The following is a 13,548-nucleotide window of genomic DNA, read 5'->3' on the forward strand; positions in this document are numbered from 1 at the left end:
CTGGAACTCTAACTTAAAAACATTTCTACCTCACTGTAATAAGCACTCACTATTTAGTTAGTGTTCAGTAAGCTATGTTTTTATTCGGTGGGGAGGCAGGTACGTGCATTCTTTGACTGATTATTCCATACTCTACTTTGTGCCTTTTTGTAAAAACAAAATTTTGTTCTATTGAAGGATTTATGAAAATTATACAGCTAAAGAAAATTATGTTATTGAGGTAAAAATATTCTTCAGCAATCGAGAATCCTAAAAATTGTGAAGACCAAGTTAAGGAAGAAAAAGCATTTACCTTGAATAAACCTGGAAGCTTTAGTTAATTTCAACAGTGGTTTCTGCAAAAGAGAGAGTATCTGTTAGACGTCAGCTAGTGAATACAGGGGATCATACTGATAGGAAGCATGGGATTAAAAGAAAACCTGACATTGAAGGGTCTTTTTGTACTCAATATTCTTGACTTCATGTCTGAGTCACTTTGGAGGACATAAGTGGTCCCTGTATGTAAAAGTAGTCTTAAGACACAGTTATACACAAATCCCTAAAAATAACATAATGTTTCTGGCTTGGAATATAATTCTGATGCTAAGCAATGGAGAATGGGCTTTCTTTTAATTGAATGTGCATGATAAAAATATTGTTACTCAATATATCTAATCATTTGTTTACAGTTTGTGTGACATTTACTTTAATAAGGATTAGTTCCTTCACTTTGGGATTTTCTTGCTTGAATTACATCTTTTCTGTGCTGGTCCTCAGGGAATTTCTCTCTTTAACATTTTGAATCAGGCATAAGCAAAATACTCTTCTTGTGGTTCTTCAGTGGCATAATTGAGAACAAAGTAGGACATTTAAAAGTTTTATGAATATTATAATATAAAAATAGGAAACTTAACAGAAAACACAAGGAACATAAATGTAGCCCTGCTTTTGAAGTAAAGGACTTGTAGCCTGACGTAGCTGGCTTGCTGTCAGAGTCCTAGCTTCTGTTCTATTCTACCAATTGTCTTCAGGCACCTATACACTGCCCTCCAAATGACTAGCTCTGTTCTGCTGGTACTTCGCCTGGATTTGTATTTCCCAGGCTTTAACCTGGCTTCATACCAGGCCTTTAGATTTACCACCCACCTTCTGTATTTTTTGATATCTTAATGGTCAAAACTAAGACAGCCAAATTTCCAGCTTTTGGGACACTGTTAGGAGATTTCATTTCAGAGTGGAGTCACTGGAAACGGAGCACATCTGTAGAATGGTTTTCGGTCATTATGTTTCCCAATAATGGGCCACAGCTGAAACTTTCTGTTTGATTATTCTCATGTCTTCGGCCAAAAGATGATAAATTATGCAGGATGGTAACCTCTAAACATTATTGAATCATCAAAGAACTAGTTTGAATTTAACATCATTTTCTGGTCTTGTCTTCCTTATATGATCTCCAATGGGGAGGCCAAGAAAAAAGTATTTAAAAAGCAAACTCAATTTTAGTTGACTATTGTGTGCTTCTCTTTTTGGTGTTTGGCTTTTTTGCTATAAGCTTGACTATTCCACTTTCTAGACAGATTGGAATGGATATGAATAATTAATTGCCAAGACTTTTAGTACTGATGCAACATAGTAAAAACATTCACTTTTATGTTTTCACTGTTCTAACTTACTACTAAGAATATATAGAGGTAGGCAAGGGTGGAAGCGGGGTGTAGAAACCTATTCAAAGGCTACTGCTGAAATCAAAGTGAGAAAAGATGGTGGCTCGGTTGATGGCTCAGTGTTCACTGGTGGCAATGCCACTGGGTGATATGTGGTTAGAAATTGACTAAATGCTTGCTAATAGATTGGTGGGGATTGTTTCTGAAAGAGAGGGTCCTGCTTTTTTAATGGTAAATGTAAGTCATGACTTTTATTTAATGCACTATAAATAAAACCATCTACACCAGCCCTAAAGTTTCTCTTGGTAATGTAATGTCCTGGTTATGTTAGTTTACTTTGTAGCAAATTCACCATGTTGTAATTGAAACTGCTCATGCTATGTAAAAATGGGGAAGTATCTTCATAATCATTTTATTAGTTTAGGTCAAGAATTGTCAAATTGTGGCACAAGGGCCAAATCTGGCTCATAGCTTGTTTTTGTGAATAAAGTTTTATTGGTACACAGACACATCCATTAATTTACATATTGTCTATGGCAGCTTTCCTGCTATAAAAGCAACAGATGCCTACAAAGCCTAAAACATTTACTACCTGGCCCTTTATAGAAAAAATGTTTGCTGGCCCTTGGCTTAAACCATCATTTAAGAGTTATGTCAAAAATTTTCTCTGACCCTTTTGCAGCCACTCAGTGTTAAAGGTATAGAGAAAATTTAAAAGGGGACAGGAAAGGATAGTAGTGAGAACAAAAAGATAGTATTCAAATACTGGCTCCAAGTTAATTTCTCTCCCTTATATTCCTTCCTTCCTTCCTTCTTTCCTTCCTTCCTTCCTTCTATCCTTCCTTTCTTCTTTCCTCTCTCTTTCTCCTTCCCCTTTCCTTCCTTCCTTCCTTCCTTCCTTCCTTCCTTCCTTCCTTCCTTCCATGAGTATCCACATCACCCTAGTCTCTGTAGTGCTCTGTGTTGGGAAATAAGTACAGCTGACTGTCTAGAAGTAGGTTCTTCCTACCAGTAAAAATGTACAATAGTAATGAATCTTGGATGTTAAAGACTAATTATTGAATTTCACAGCCTTGGTGGTTAGTGTGAACACCAATCTTTATTAAGAATTTTATTTTCTTCTTATGATTGTGTAATCCTCTGATGAAGTACAAATACGTAAGACCTCCAATGTTGTTTGCTTTCATAGGTCTATAATGACGGATCTATACTACCTCAGTCAAACAGATGGAGCAGGTGATTGGAGGGAGAAAGAGGCCAAAGATCTGACAGAACTGGTCCAGCGGAGAATAACATATCTTCAGGTAAGGTTAGGTTAAGAAATAAACTTGAGTGAAAAAGAAGGAAAATCATAATGAAAGAGTTGCTGTTGGTTTTTAGTCTTACTAGGCCTTGCTTTTTGAGAGCACTTAACTCACTCATTTGATGTATTTATTCAGACAGACTCTCTGTGATGCCTTGAGTGGAATATAAAGATGGCTAAAATAAGGCCCCTGCCTTAAAGAGGGCCACTTCTGTGTGTGTGCGCAACACACACAACTACAATGCAAAATAGAAAGTTCTACATTTTATACAAGAGATATAGATGAAATCCTCATTGGAAGAAGGAGATGTCAGGGGTAGTTTTGTGGAAAGAGTGTTATTTGACCTTAGCAGTAAAGAATACTTAGGTAGGATTTAGACACACAGGAGAAGAGCACAGTAGTTATGATGCATATAAGCATATGATGTGGGTAATGGTCCATAGCTGGGAAAGGGCAATACAGGAACAAAATGAGATATGGGATATTTTAGTTTGTCTGGAGTTTTAGGTTATGTGAAAAGAAGGATGGAAAATAAGCTGGAAAAAGGTAGGTTTGGGAGCCAGGTTGCAGAGGTCCTTGGGTGCAGGCTCAGCTTTGTAGGTTAAGTTTTAAGTAGTAAGTGGTCACTGAAATGTTATTTATTGCATAAAAATCATTTTAATAAGAAATAGGAAGTAAAAAGGGTAAACCCTAAGACCCAGGCCCTTTTCAATTTATTCTCTTCATGTTTTATCTTTTAGTTAATAATATGCATACCTACTCTTACATATTTGTGAGGATAGAATTGATTTCTTTTTTTTTCTTCATCTGTTGGAAAATTTTTTCTATTTTGGAGTCACAACCTACTTTTGAAAGGTTTTTACTCATAAGAGTGGGATGATGAGAGTGGTGCTTTAGTGATATTAATCTGAAAGTAGAATTTTGGTTAAACTGTGTTAGTATTGAAAGACACTAGCAGCAAGGAGACCGTTTAGGATATGAGGACCATTCAGCAAGTGATAAATTTTGAGGTATGTGGCAATTTGCATTGGAAGTGCAGAGACAAACTGGAGGGAGACTGGAAAGATAGAATTGATAGGCCCTTCCAAGTAGGTGAAATTGCATAATGGAGGCATCATTAATTGACAAGGAACTTACAGAGAGAATAGTCTTCAGGGGAAAACTGTGTTAATAAGTAGAATTCTTCAATACTCAAGTTGAAATCATCATGCCTATTCTTTTTTTTATCCTTATCAGAAGATATGTTTACTGATAAAAGGGAGAGAGGAATGGGGCAGGGGGAGGGTGGAGAAAGAGAGAGGGAGAGAAAGGCACATTGATTGGTTGCCTCCCTGCTGGGGATTGAACCCACTGCCTAGGAATGCGCTCTGACTGGGAATTGAACCCATGACTTTTTGGTGTACAGGGCAACACTCCAACCAACTGAGACACCTGGCCAGGGCACATGCCTATCCTTTTCAATACTATTGATGGTATGTGTGCTTCCTGTGTCCAATCATTCTGCGTTTCTTTCATGGTTAAAAGGAGAATTATAGCCAGTGATTTGATTCTGTATGTGTTAAGGTGCACATTTTCTTATACTTAAATAGGAAAAAATAGAAAACCAAGTGTTTAGAGAGATCATTGAAAACCAAAATGATCTTGGCATGCTGTCTTGGTCTCATACTCCCATGTCCATTCATCAGAGCTATCTGTAGAATGGGAAATACTTGCCTCCTATAGAGAAGAGGTAATTATCTTTATCAGCTAGAACTTCATTCAATGAACTATAAACAGCTGGTGGTGCAGAACTATCATCTCATTTAAAATGGAAATAACTATGGTTTCAGAGTTTCTTCCATTTCCACATATTTATTAAATTTTCACCCAACAGAATTTGTATTTAAACTATGATTTTTTCATAGTTCAGCTCCTCACACTGTAATAAGAAACTGCTTTAGTTTTCTTTTTTTTCTCTCTTGTTTTTTAAGTGACTGAGCGCTCTTACCTGTAGTGCAGATTTGACCCTCTACTGATTTCTCTGGTTCCATGTGAGAGAATCTCACTTGCAAGTCCTGCTAATCATTTAAAACAACATTGGCTATTTAATTTTTTAGGCATTGGCTAAACAGCATTTCACTTAAACCTTAACTGTACTTTCAATTATTACTATTTAACAAATTCTTACTTTTACGCTTTTCTTTTTTTTCCAGTAAAAAAGTGATTTTCAGTATTCAAGGAGATAGTGAAAGTTTTAGTAGAAGTTTTAGAAAAATAATTTTCTTTAACTATTTAATATATTCATGGTCATTTTTTTAATGTAGTCAAAGTTTATGTGAAGTCAAGGACTATTTTTAACACCTTATCTGTTAGAGGTTAAAGATGACAGTCACTCTTCATCTTCTCTGAATAGAGGTGAATTAGAGTCCTTTCTCCTGTTCCAACAAAATTAAACATGCATATTTTTAAGGAACACCTTTAACAGGAATATTTTTTCCCAGGATATTTTTAAGCATGAGAGCTATTTTAAAAGAATGATTTTTTCACTGGTTTAGTGAAATGGATTAATTAGAAGAGCAGAGCTTTTTATGTGAATTTTTTTAAATGATTACATTTTCTCCATTACAACTTTTTTCAGCACCATCATTTCTCCTATCAAGTCAATCATATCAGAGGCTGTCTAGGATTGTTGGAAGTATTCTAGTTGATGTTCTGCCAATAAAATAGCCCTATAGCTTTGGATTTTTCTCTTGCTCAGATCTACCTGAGGTTGGTGGGTTTTTGTTTATTTGCTTGTTTGGAGGTTTGTTTGTTTGTGTTTTGTTTGTTTTAATTTTGAATTTTGGTATGAATCCTCTTCCACTGGAGTGAATAGAATGACTGTTCTTTCTGGGTTTGAAAGTGTCAGGGTTTGTAAAGGAGACCATATATTGAAGCTGCAAGTATCATTTGAAATAAAGAGAGGGGTTGTATAGTATGCCATATGAGGGTTGATTATGTTTAAAAGGTTAGGGATAGGACAGATACTATGTTTGGTTTTGCAACCAAATCACTCAGTGTCCTGCCTGTTGTACTTATGTAATAGATGAAACAGGAAATAAAGCTGAACCCTGAGAGAAAGCTTTTGAATGTAAGGGATCCTTCCTGTGTTCAAAGCCTGCATCCCATAGAGGCTTTAAATAATCTCTTTGAGTGTTCACTGCTAGAGTTCTTTTCTTCAAACAAATGTTGTTTTCCTTTTACCTTATATAAGAAGATACAGTACCATATTGTTCCCAAGATTTAAATTGTTGAATAAAAGTTGATTTATCATTTTCTAAAAGGAACCTATAGGAGCCAAAATATCACTGGAAACACAAAATCATTAGTTTGCCAATAAGTAAGTAGCATTGTAGATGTGAGTTAAATGTGCATTAAATGTTTGAAAATATGTTAGGCTTCAACTACAGGCTTCTGTTTCTGGATAAGGTGTAGAAAACACTTTATACACTGTTCTTCTGGCTAATTAAACAAAAAGAAATCCTATACAGAGTTCATTTCTTTTGTTTTGTTTGCTTGCTTGTTTGTTTTGCCTCCCTTATATCTTAATTGAGGGTGCTAGAGAATCTTCCAAACTGAAAATACCAGTTTATGGAGCCCAAAAATCCCCAGAATTTATTTATAAAATATTGTGTATTTATTCTTATGTGTTTAAACTTCAGTCATCTTCAAAGTACTCTTCCATTTGAAACAAAACACTTATTGAGATGTTTTTTTCCTCTGCTCAAAACAGTTTTTGAACTCGTTGATTTTGATACCTTTTAGTACTTCTGCTGTTTTTTGTTACACCTTTTCCACAGGGCAAAATGTGGGCTTTTTTTCCCTTTGAGGACTTTTTTCATCCAAGGAAACAAAAAAAGTCACTATAAGGGTGAGATTGGGTGAATAGGGAGGGTGGGGCACAGCCATCATACCATTTTTGGTCAAAAACTGCTGAACACCCAGTGTAGTGTGGGCAGGTGCATTCGTAAAACACCCATCACGAAACAGGCAAACATGTTGAAAGAGTTTCCGAAAAAAGTTCATTGAAACCAAATACAGCCTCTCACAACAATGCCAGTTGATACACTGACACAGTGGGTTCCTAGAACACTCACCTAGCCAGGGAAGCCTGTACTTCAAGGGGCCTGCTTTCCAGAAGATAATTCCAGGTTTTTTGGGTCCCCCTTTGACCCACCTTATTCCAGATGAACTTCATGAAAAGTTACTTCCTTACCCTTCCTGGGTGCAAACAGCGGTAGAGATTGAACACACAGCCTTGTCACCATGTCTGCCCTGAAATAATGAGGGCACCTCTACCTCTCCCAAGTGGCATTAGAACTGCAGAGACTTTGGACAAGACCCACCATTGCCACACTGCAGTAATGAGGCAATTCCCATTCCTCTTCCAACTAGCGTTGAGGGAAAGTTAGGAAGAGGATGCCATCTAAGAAAGGGATTTTTAAACCTCTCTTTGGAAGCTAAGGCAGACCTCTGAATGTTCCATGTGTGAAACTGATCAGAAACAGAAAGAGGTTTGAGAACTGAACTCTGGTATAATATACTAGCTGAGCTTCAGAATGGCCTCTAGGTAGCCTACAAGTGGGGTAGAACAAAGTATCAGTGAAAAAGGCTTTTGACTATTAAATTGACATTTGAGCCACAGTCCATGAAAGTGAGCAAGGAATCCAAACAGTTAGACTGCCTACTAACGTAGAAAGTAGAGTCTCATAATATAATACTCGTTATCATACCAGGAAAATCTTAATTCAGATGACAAAAGATAATCAGCAGACACCACACCGAGATGAGACACAGATGTTGGAATTACCTGACAAGAACTTTAAAGAAGCTATAACAATAAAACTGCTCCATTAAGCAATTACAGACTTGAAACACATGAAAAAATAGAAAGCTTCAGCAAAGAAATAGATGATGATACAAGGAAAAACCAAATGAAAATTTTAGAACTGAAAAATACAATAACTTAAAAAATTGGCTCAGAGTAGAGTAGCTATGGCAGATGATAGAATCAGTGCACTTGAAGTTAGATCAACAGAAATTAAGCAATCTGACAACAGAGAATAAAGGTTGGAAAAGGTAAATAAGAGTCTCAGGGACCTTTAGGGAGGCAGCAAAACCTTTTTATGTTTGTATCTTTGGAGTCCCATAAGGAGAATGAAATAAGAATGAGGATTTGAAAAATATAACTGAAATCTTCCTAAATTTGATAGATCATTCAGACAGAAAATAGGGAAATAATGGCCTTAATGTCACTTTAGACCAGATTAACTTAATAGACATTTATAGAACATTCCATCCAAAAACTGCAGAATATACTTTTTTTTCATGTGTACATGGATTAGTCTTCAGAATAGATCACATATTAGGCCACACACAAGCCTCAACAAATTCAAGAAGATTGAAATCATATCAGGCATCTTTTCTGACTATAATGGCATGAAACCAGAAATCGACACAAGAAGAAGGAAACAGGAAAAAACACAAATATATGGACTGTAAACAACATGCTACTAAAAAACCAGTGGCTCAAAGGGGAAATCAAATAGGAAATCAAAAATTACCTTGAAACAAATGGAAATGAAGATACAACTTTTCAAAATTTATGGGTTGCAGCAAAAGGCAGTTCAAAGAGGGATGTTCATAATTGTACAGGCCTACCTCAAGAAACAAACACATTAAAAAATCCCAAATAAACAGTCTAATTTTACACATAAAGAACTAGATAAAAAAGCACATACAAAACCCAAAGCAAACAAAGAAAGGAAATAATTAAGATCAGAGTATAAATAAATGAAATAGGAATTAAAAAAAATAGAAAAGAGCAGTGAAACTAATCTGGTTCTTTGAAAAGTTCAACAAAATCAACAAACCATTAGCCAAACTTATCATGAAAAGAGAGAGTCCAAATAAAATGATAAATGAAAGAGTTTACAACAGACAAACCAGAAATGCAAAGAATTATTAAAGAATACTAGGAACAATTACATACCAACAAATTTGACAATCTAGAAGAAATTGATACATTTCTAGAAGCATATAACCTCTTGAGACTGAACCAGGAAGAATTAGAAAATCTAAACAGACCCATTACTACCAATGAAATTGAAGTGGTAATCAAAAAACTCCCAACATACAAAAGTACAGGACCAGATGGCTTCATAGCCTGTAGATTTTATAAACAATCTATAGGTAAATATCACGCTTAGTGATGAGAGACTAAATGCTTTTCACCTTATATTAGGAATGAGGCAAGGATGAACACTGTCATCACTCCTATGCAGCACACTATTGGAAATTCTATGCAGTGCAATAAGGCAAGACAAGGAAATAAATGACATATGTAGTAGAAAGGAAGAAAATTATCCCTATTTGGAGGTGCATGATTGTCTACAAGGAAAATCTCAAGTAATCTACTAAACAACAATAACTACATAACAAACACATAGAGCAAATAAGTGAATTTAACAAAGTCATGAGATGTTTGATTAGCAGACTAAAACTAATCATATCTCTACATTCTAGCAAGAAACAATTGGGAACCAAAATTTCAAGACACAATGCCCTTTATAGTTGTTCTAAAAAATGAAAATGTAATATGTAGGTAAAGATACTTATCAATTGCTGATGAAACAAATCAAGACCTAAATGAATGAATGGACATTCCCTGTTCATGAGTTGGAAAACTCAAGATAGAAAAGATGTCAATTCTTTCCAAATTGATCCATAGGCTAACACAATTCCTATGAAAATCCCAAGGAGCTCCTCTCTCTGTCTGTCTCTCTCTCTCTCCCTCTGTCTCTCTGGAATATATATATATATAAAATATAATATATAAAATATATAATATATAATATATATAATATATTATTTATATATATTATATATAATATATATTATATATAATATATTATATATTATATATTTTATATATATAAAATATATTATATATTATATATTATAATATATATTATATATTATATTATATATAATATAATATATTATTTATATACATTATATATAATATATAATATATTATATATATATAATTCCAGAATTTATATAGACAGGCAAAGGAACTAAAATAGCTTAAGCAATTTTGATAAAGAATAAAGTTGGGAGAATCATTTTCTAATATGATGACTTAAATTATAGCTATAGTTATTAAGATAGTGTATGGTATTGGAGGAGGGGTATACTTATGTATATCAATGGAACAGAATAGAGTCCAAAATAGACCCACATAGGTATGCAGACTTTTTTTTCCATCAAGGTGAAATTTACATAACATAAAATTAACCATCTTAAAGTGAACAATTCAGTGATACTTAGTGCATTCACATGGCTGTGCAGTGACCACTTCTATCTAGTTCCAGAATGTTTCACCAATTCAAAAGAAAACCTGATACACATTAAGCAATTGCCCCCCATTTCCCCCATTCTACCTTCCCTCAGCCCCTGGAAACCACCTATCTGCATTCTCTGTGGATTTACCTATTCCCAGTATTTTATATAAACGGAATTATACAATATGTGACCTTTTCTGTCTGACTTCTTTCACTTAGCGTGAGGTTTTTGAGTTTCATCCATGTTATAGCATGTATTAGTACTTCATTTCTTTTTATGGCTAAATAATATTCCATTATATGTATTTGCAGAAATTTTTCATCTGTTCATTTGTTAATGGACATTTGGGCTATTTTCACCTTTTGCTACATGAGAATAGCCCTGCTGTAGATAGACATGCTTCTTCTACATGTATTTGATTGAATATCAGTTTTTATCTCTTTTAAATATATACCTATGAGTGGGCAACTGAGAAATGTGCAGAAGCAATTCAATGGAGGAAACAGTCTTTTCAATAAATAGTATTGAAATAATTGGACATCTTGTAAGGAAATAAAGTACCTTGACCTAAACCTCACACTTTATTTAAAATTAACTTAAGTTGTAAGTCCAGCATAAAATAATTGTCAATGTAAACTAGAAAACTTTTAGACGAAAGTGTTGGAATGAATCTTTGTGACTTAAACTAAAATTTCTTAACTCTGACAGAAAAAGAATGGCTCATAAAGAAAAAAATCAATAAATTAAGCTTTGTCAAAATTTAAAAAATTTAATCTATGAATGACTGTGTTGAAGAGGGAGAAAAGACAAGCCATAGATTGGGAAGGAAAATCTTTGCAAATCACATATCCAACAAAGGTCTTACATTCAGATTGTGTTAAGAACTCTGTAATCTCAATAGTAAGAAACAATCCAATAGAAAATGGGCAAAAGTTTTGAAAATACAACTTTATCAAAGAGGCTATTTGAATGACAAATATGCACAAGAAATGATGTTCAAAGTCATTAACTACTAGGGAAATGCAACTTAAAGACATGATGAGATACCACTACATACCTATCAGAATGGCTAAAATAAAAAACACCAAGAATTTAGAGCAACCAGCTCTCTCATACTAACGTAAAAATGGTACAGCCATTCTGGAGAACAGTTGGGTAGTTTGCTATATAGTTAAACTTACCTTTACAGTGAAATCCAGCATTTATACTCCTGTGTATTTATCTTAGAGAAATGAAAAATCATGTTCATGCAAAAATCTGTACATGCACATGCATGGTAGCTTAATTTGTAATAACCAAACTGTAAAACCCCAAATGTCCTTCACTGGTGAGTAAACTCTGGTATAATCCATGAACAGAATACTACTCAGTAATAAAAGGAATGAACTGTTGATACCCACAATAACTTGAACAGGTCTCAAAGAACATTATACAAAATGATTTAAAAAGCCAACTTCAAAAGGCTAAACATTGTCTGATTCCATTTATAACATTCTCAGAATGACTAAATTATTGTTGTGGAGAGCGGATCAGCAGTTTCCAGGGATTAAGTTTTGAGGAAGGGTATGACTATAACGGGGGTGGTATAAGAGGGTTTCTGTTGTAATGCAGCAGTTTGTATCCTGATTGTGGTAGTACTTACATGAGTCTGTACATGTTATAAAATGCGATAATACTATACCCCCACAAAGTGGGTGCATATAAAAACTGGTTAAGCCCAAATAATGCCTCTATTTTAGCTAAATAGTATTGTGGAACGTCAATTTCCTGATGTTGGATAATGCACTGTGGTTAAGTAAGATGTTCTCACTGGGGAAAACTGTGTGGAAGGTACACAGTAACTCTCTACTGTTTTTGCAATTCATTGTGGTTCTTAAATTATTTAAAAGTAAACAGCAAAAACAGTGTTAGAGCACTATTAAACTGAAGCAGTGAGAAAGGATTTTTTTAATGAAAAAAAAAAAAAGAACTGGGGATTCCAAAGCAGTTTATGCTTAGTTAACATTGGATTTTCAGTGCATGGCTAACTGCATAGAGAAATGGAACAAAGCCTCTATCCCAGAGAAGAGGTAGCAAGATTTGACATCTGGTTTAATTATTGTTAATGGTTTCATTTAAAAGAAAAAAAACTGCATAGAAAAGTGGTATATGTACTAGTAGTACCTCGAAGAATAGCACTTTGCAGAATGGAAGAGCTGGCAAAACAATGTAAATTATTCTGACTTTTATTTAAAGCAAAACAAAACATCTGCAGCAGCCTCAGCACAAGAACAAAGTTTCAACCAGGGTTTCTTGGTTATGTCTGCTATCTCCTTCTTCAGTCGATCCTATGTAAAACAGGGTAGCCATTCTGGAGCTTGCTTCTGTTTTTCTCCTTTTCCTTTTCTCCCTTCTTCCTCTTCCTTCCTCCCTCCCTCCCTCCCTCCCGCTTTCTCTCTCTCTTTCTTTCCCCCTTTCCTTATTTCTCCTTTTCCATACTACTTCCTCCTTACCCCTTTTCCTCTTTTTTTTTTTTTTAAAGAGTGTGTACCATATCATCCTGTGTTTTGGCTTTGAAGAAAGAGCCTAATGGGTTCCATTAAGTAAAATGATGGTGGAGGACCTTTCTGAAATTCAACCTTAATTTTATAAGCATGCTGTCTTTAACATGACCAGTTAAGTTGGTTCTGAGATCTGGATATCAGGCTGTAAACTTAGAGAGAAAAATTAAAGACTATTGATGAGATCTTCTGTGCATTTACATAGGATTGCCAGAATCTGGTACCTTGGGTAACTAAACTTTTCTAGCATTGGAAGGAATTTTGTTTATGTTAGATTCTTGAATGAGAGAATTAGACTTGGATGCATCTCATTCTTCCTCTGCCTTTCCTGTGTGGCCTGTATGATAGCAGAAAATACTACCAAGATTGCTCTGGTGTACACATCTCTTGACCCTGGGGTAGAGACTTTTTAGAGACCACCTGGAATACCCAGAGATGACAGAATATTGATTCAGAAACCCTCAGTGGAAGAAATGTACCACATTTATTTGTTGCATTCTACTGAATTTGTAAAATTTTCATCTTTTTCAAAATGGCTTTAAAATGTTCAATAGAGACTTCTTGGCAAAGAGCAGAAGTCTTGAGAATGCATTTAAAGCAGGCCAATTGTTGCTGTACTAGCGAAGATAAGCTTTCCTCTTCTATAACTGTATAATAATTGTCTGCCTTTGCTTCAGTCTATCAGAATAACAGTCT

General features: G+C 34.8%; 1 protein-coding gene across 9 annotated transcripts in view; it reads left to right on the forward strand.

Moving 5' to 3' along the window:
• FUT8 (fucosyltransferase 8) overlaps window positions 1-13,548 on the forward strand; it is a 187,870-nt gene that overhangs the window by 132,182 nt on the left and 42,140 nt on the right. For all 9 annotated transcript variants that reach the window (XM_045823069.1, XM_045823068.1, XM_045823066.1 and 6 more), the window contains one exon: window positions 2,833-2,947. In XM_045823069.1, coding sequence (XP_045679025.1) covers window positions 2,833-2,947 — 115 coding nt within the window. The remainder of the gene's footprint in view (window positions 1-2,832; window positions 2,948-13,548) is intronic.

Source organism: Phyllostomus hastatus, unplaced genomic scaffold, assembly GCF_019186645.2.
Source record: "Phyllostomus hastatus isolate PE091 unplaced genomic scaffold, TTU_PhHast_1.1 phas_scaffold_501, whole genome shotgun sequence".
NCBI lineage: Eukaryota > Metazoa > Chordata > Mammalia > Chiroptera > Phyllostomidae > Phyllostomus > Phyllostomus hastatus.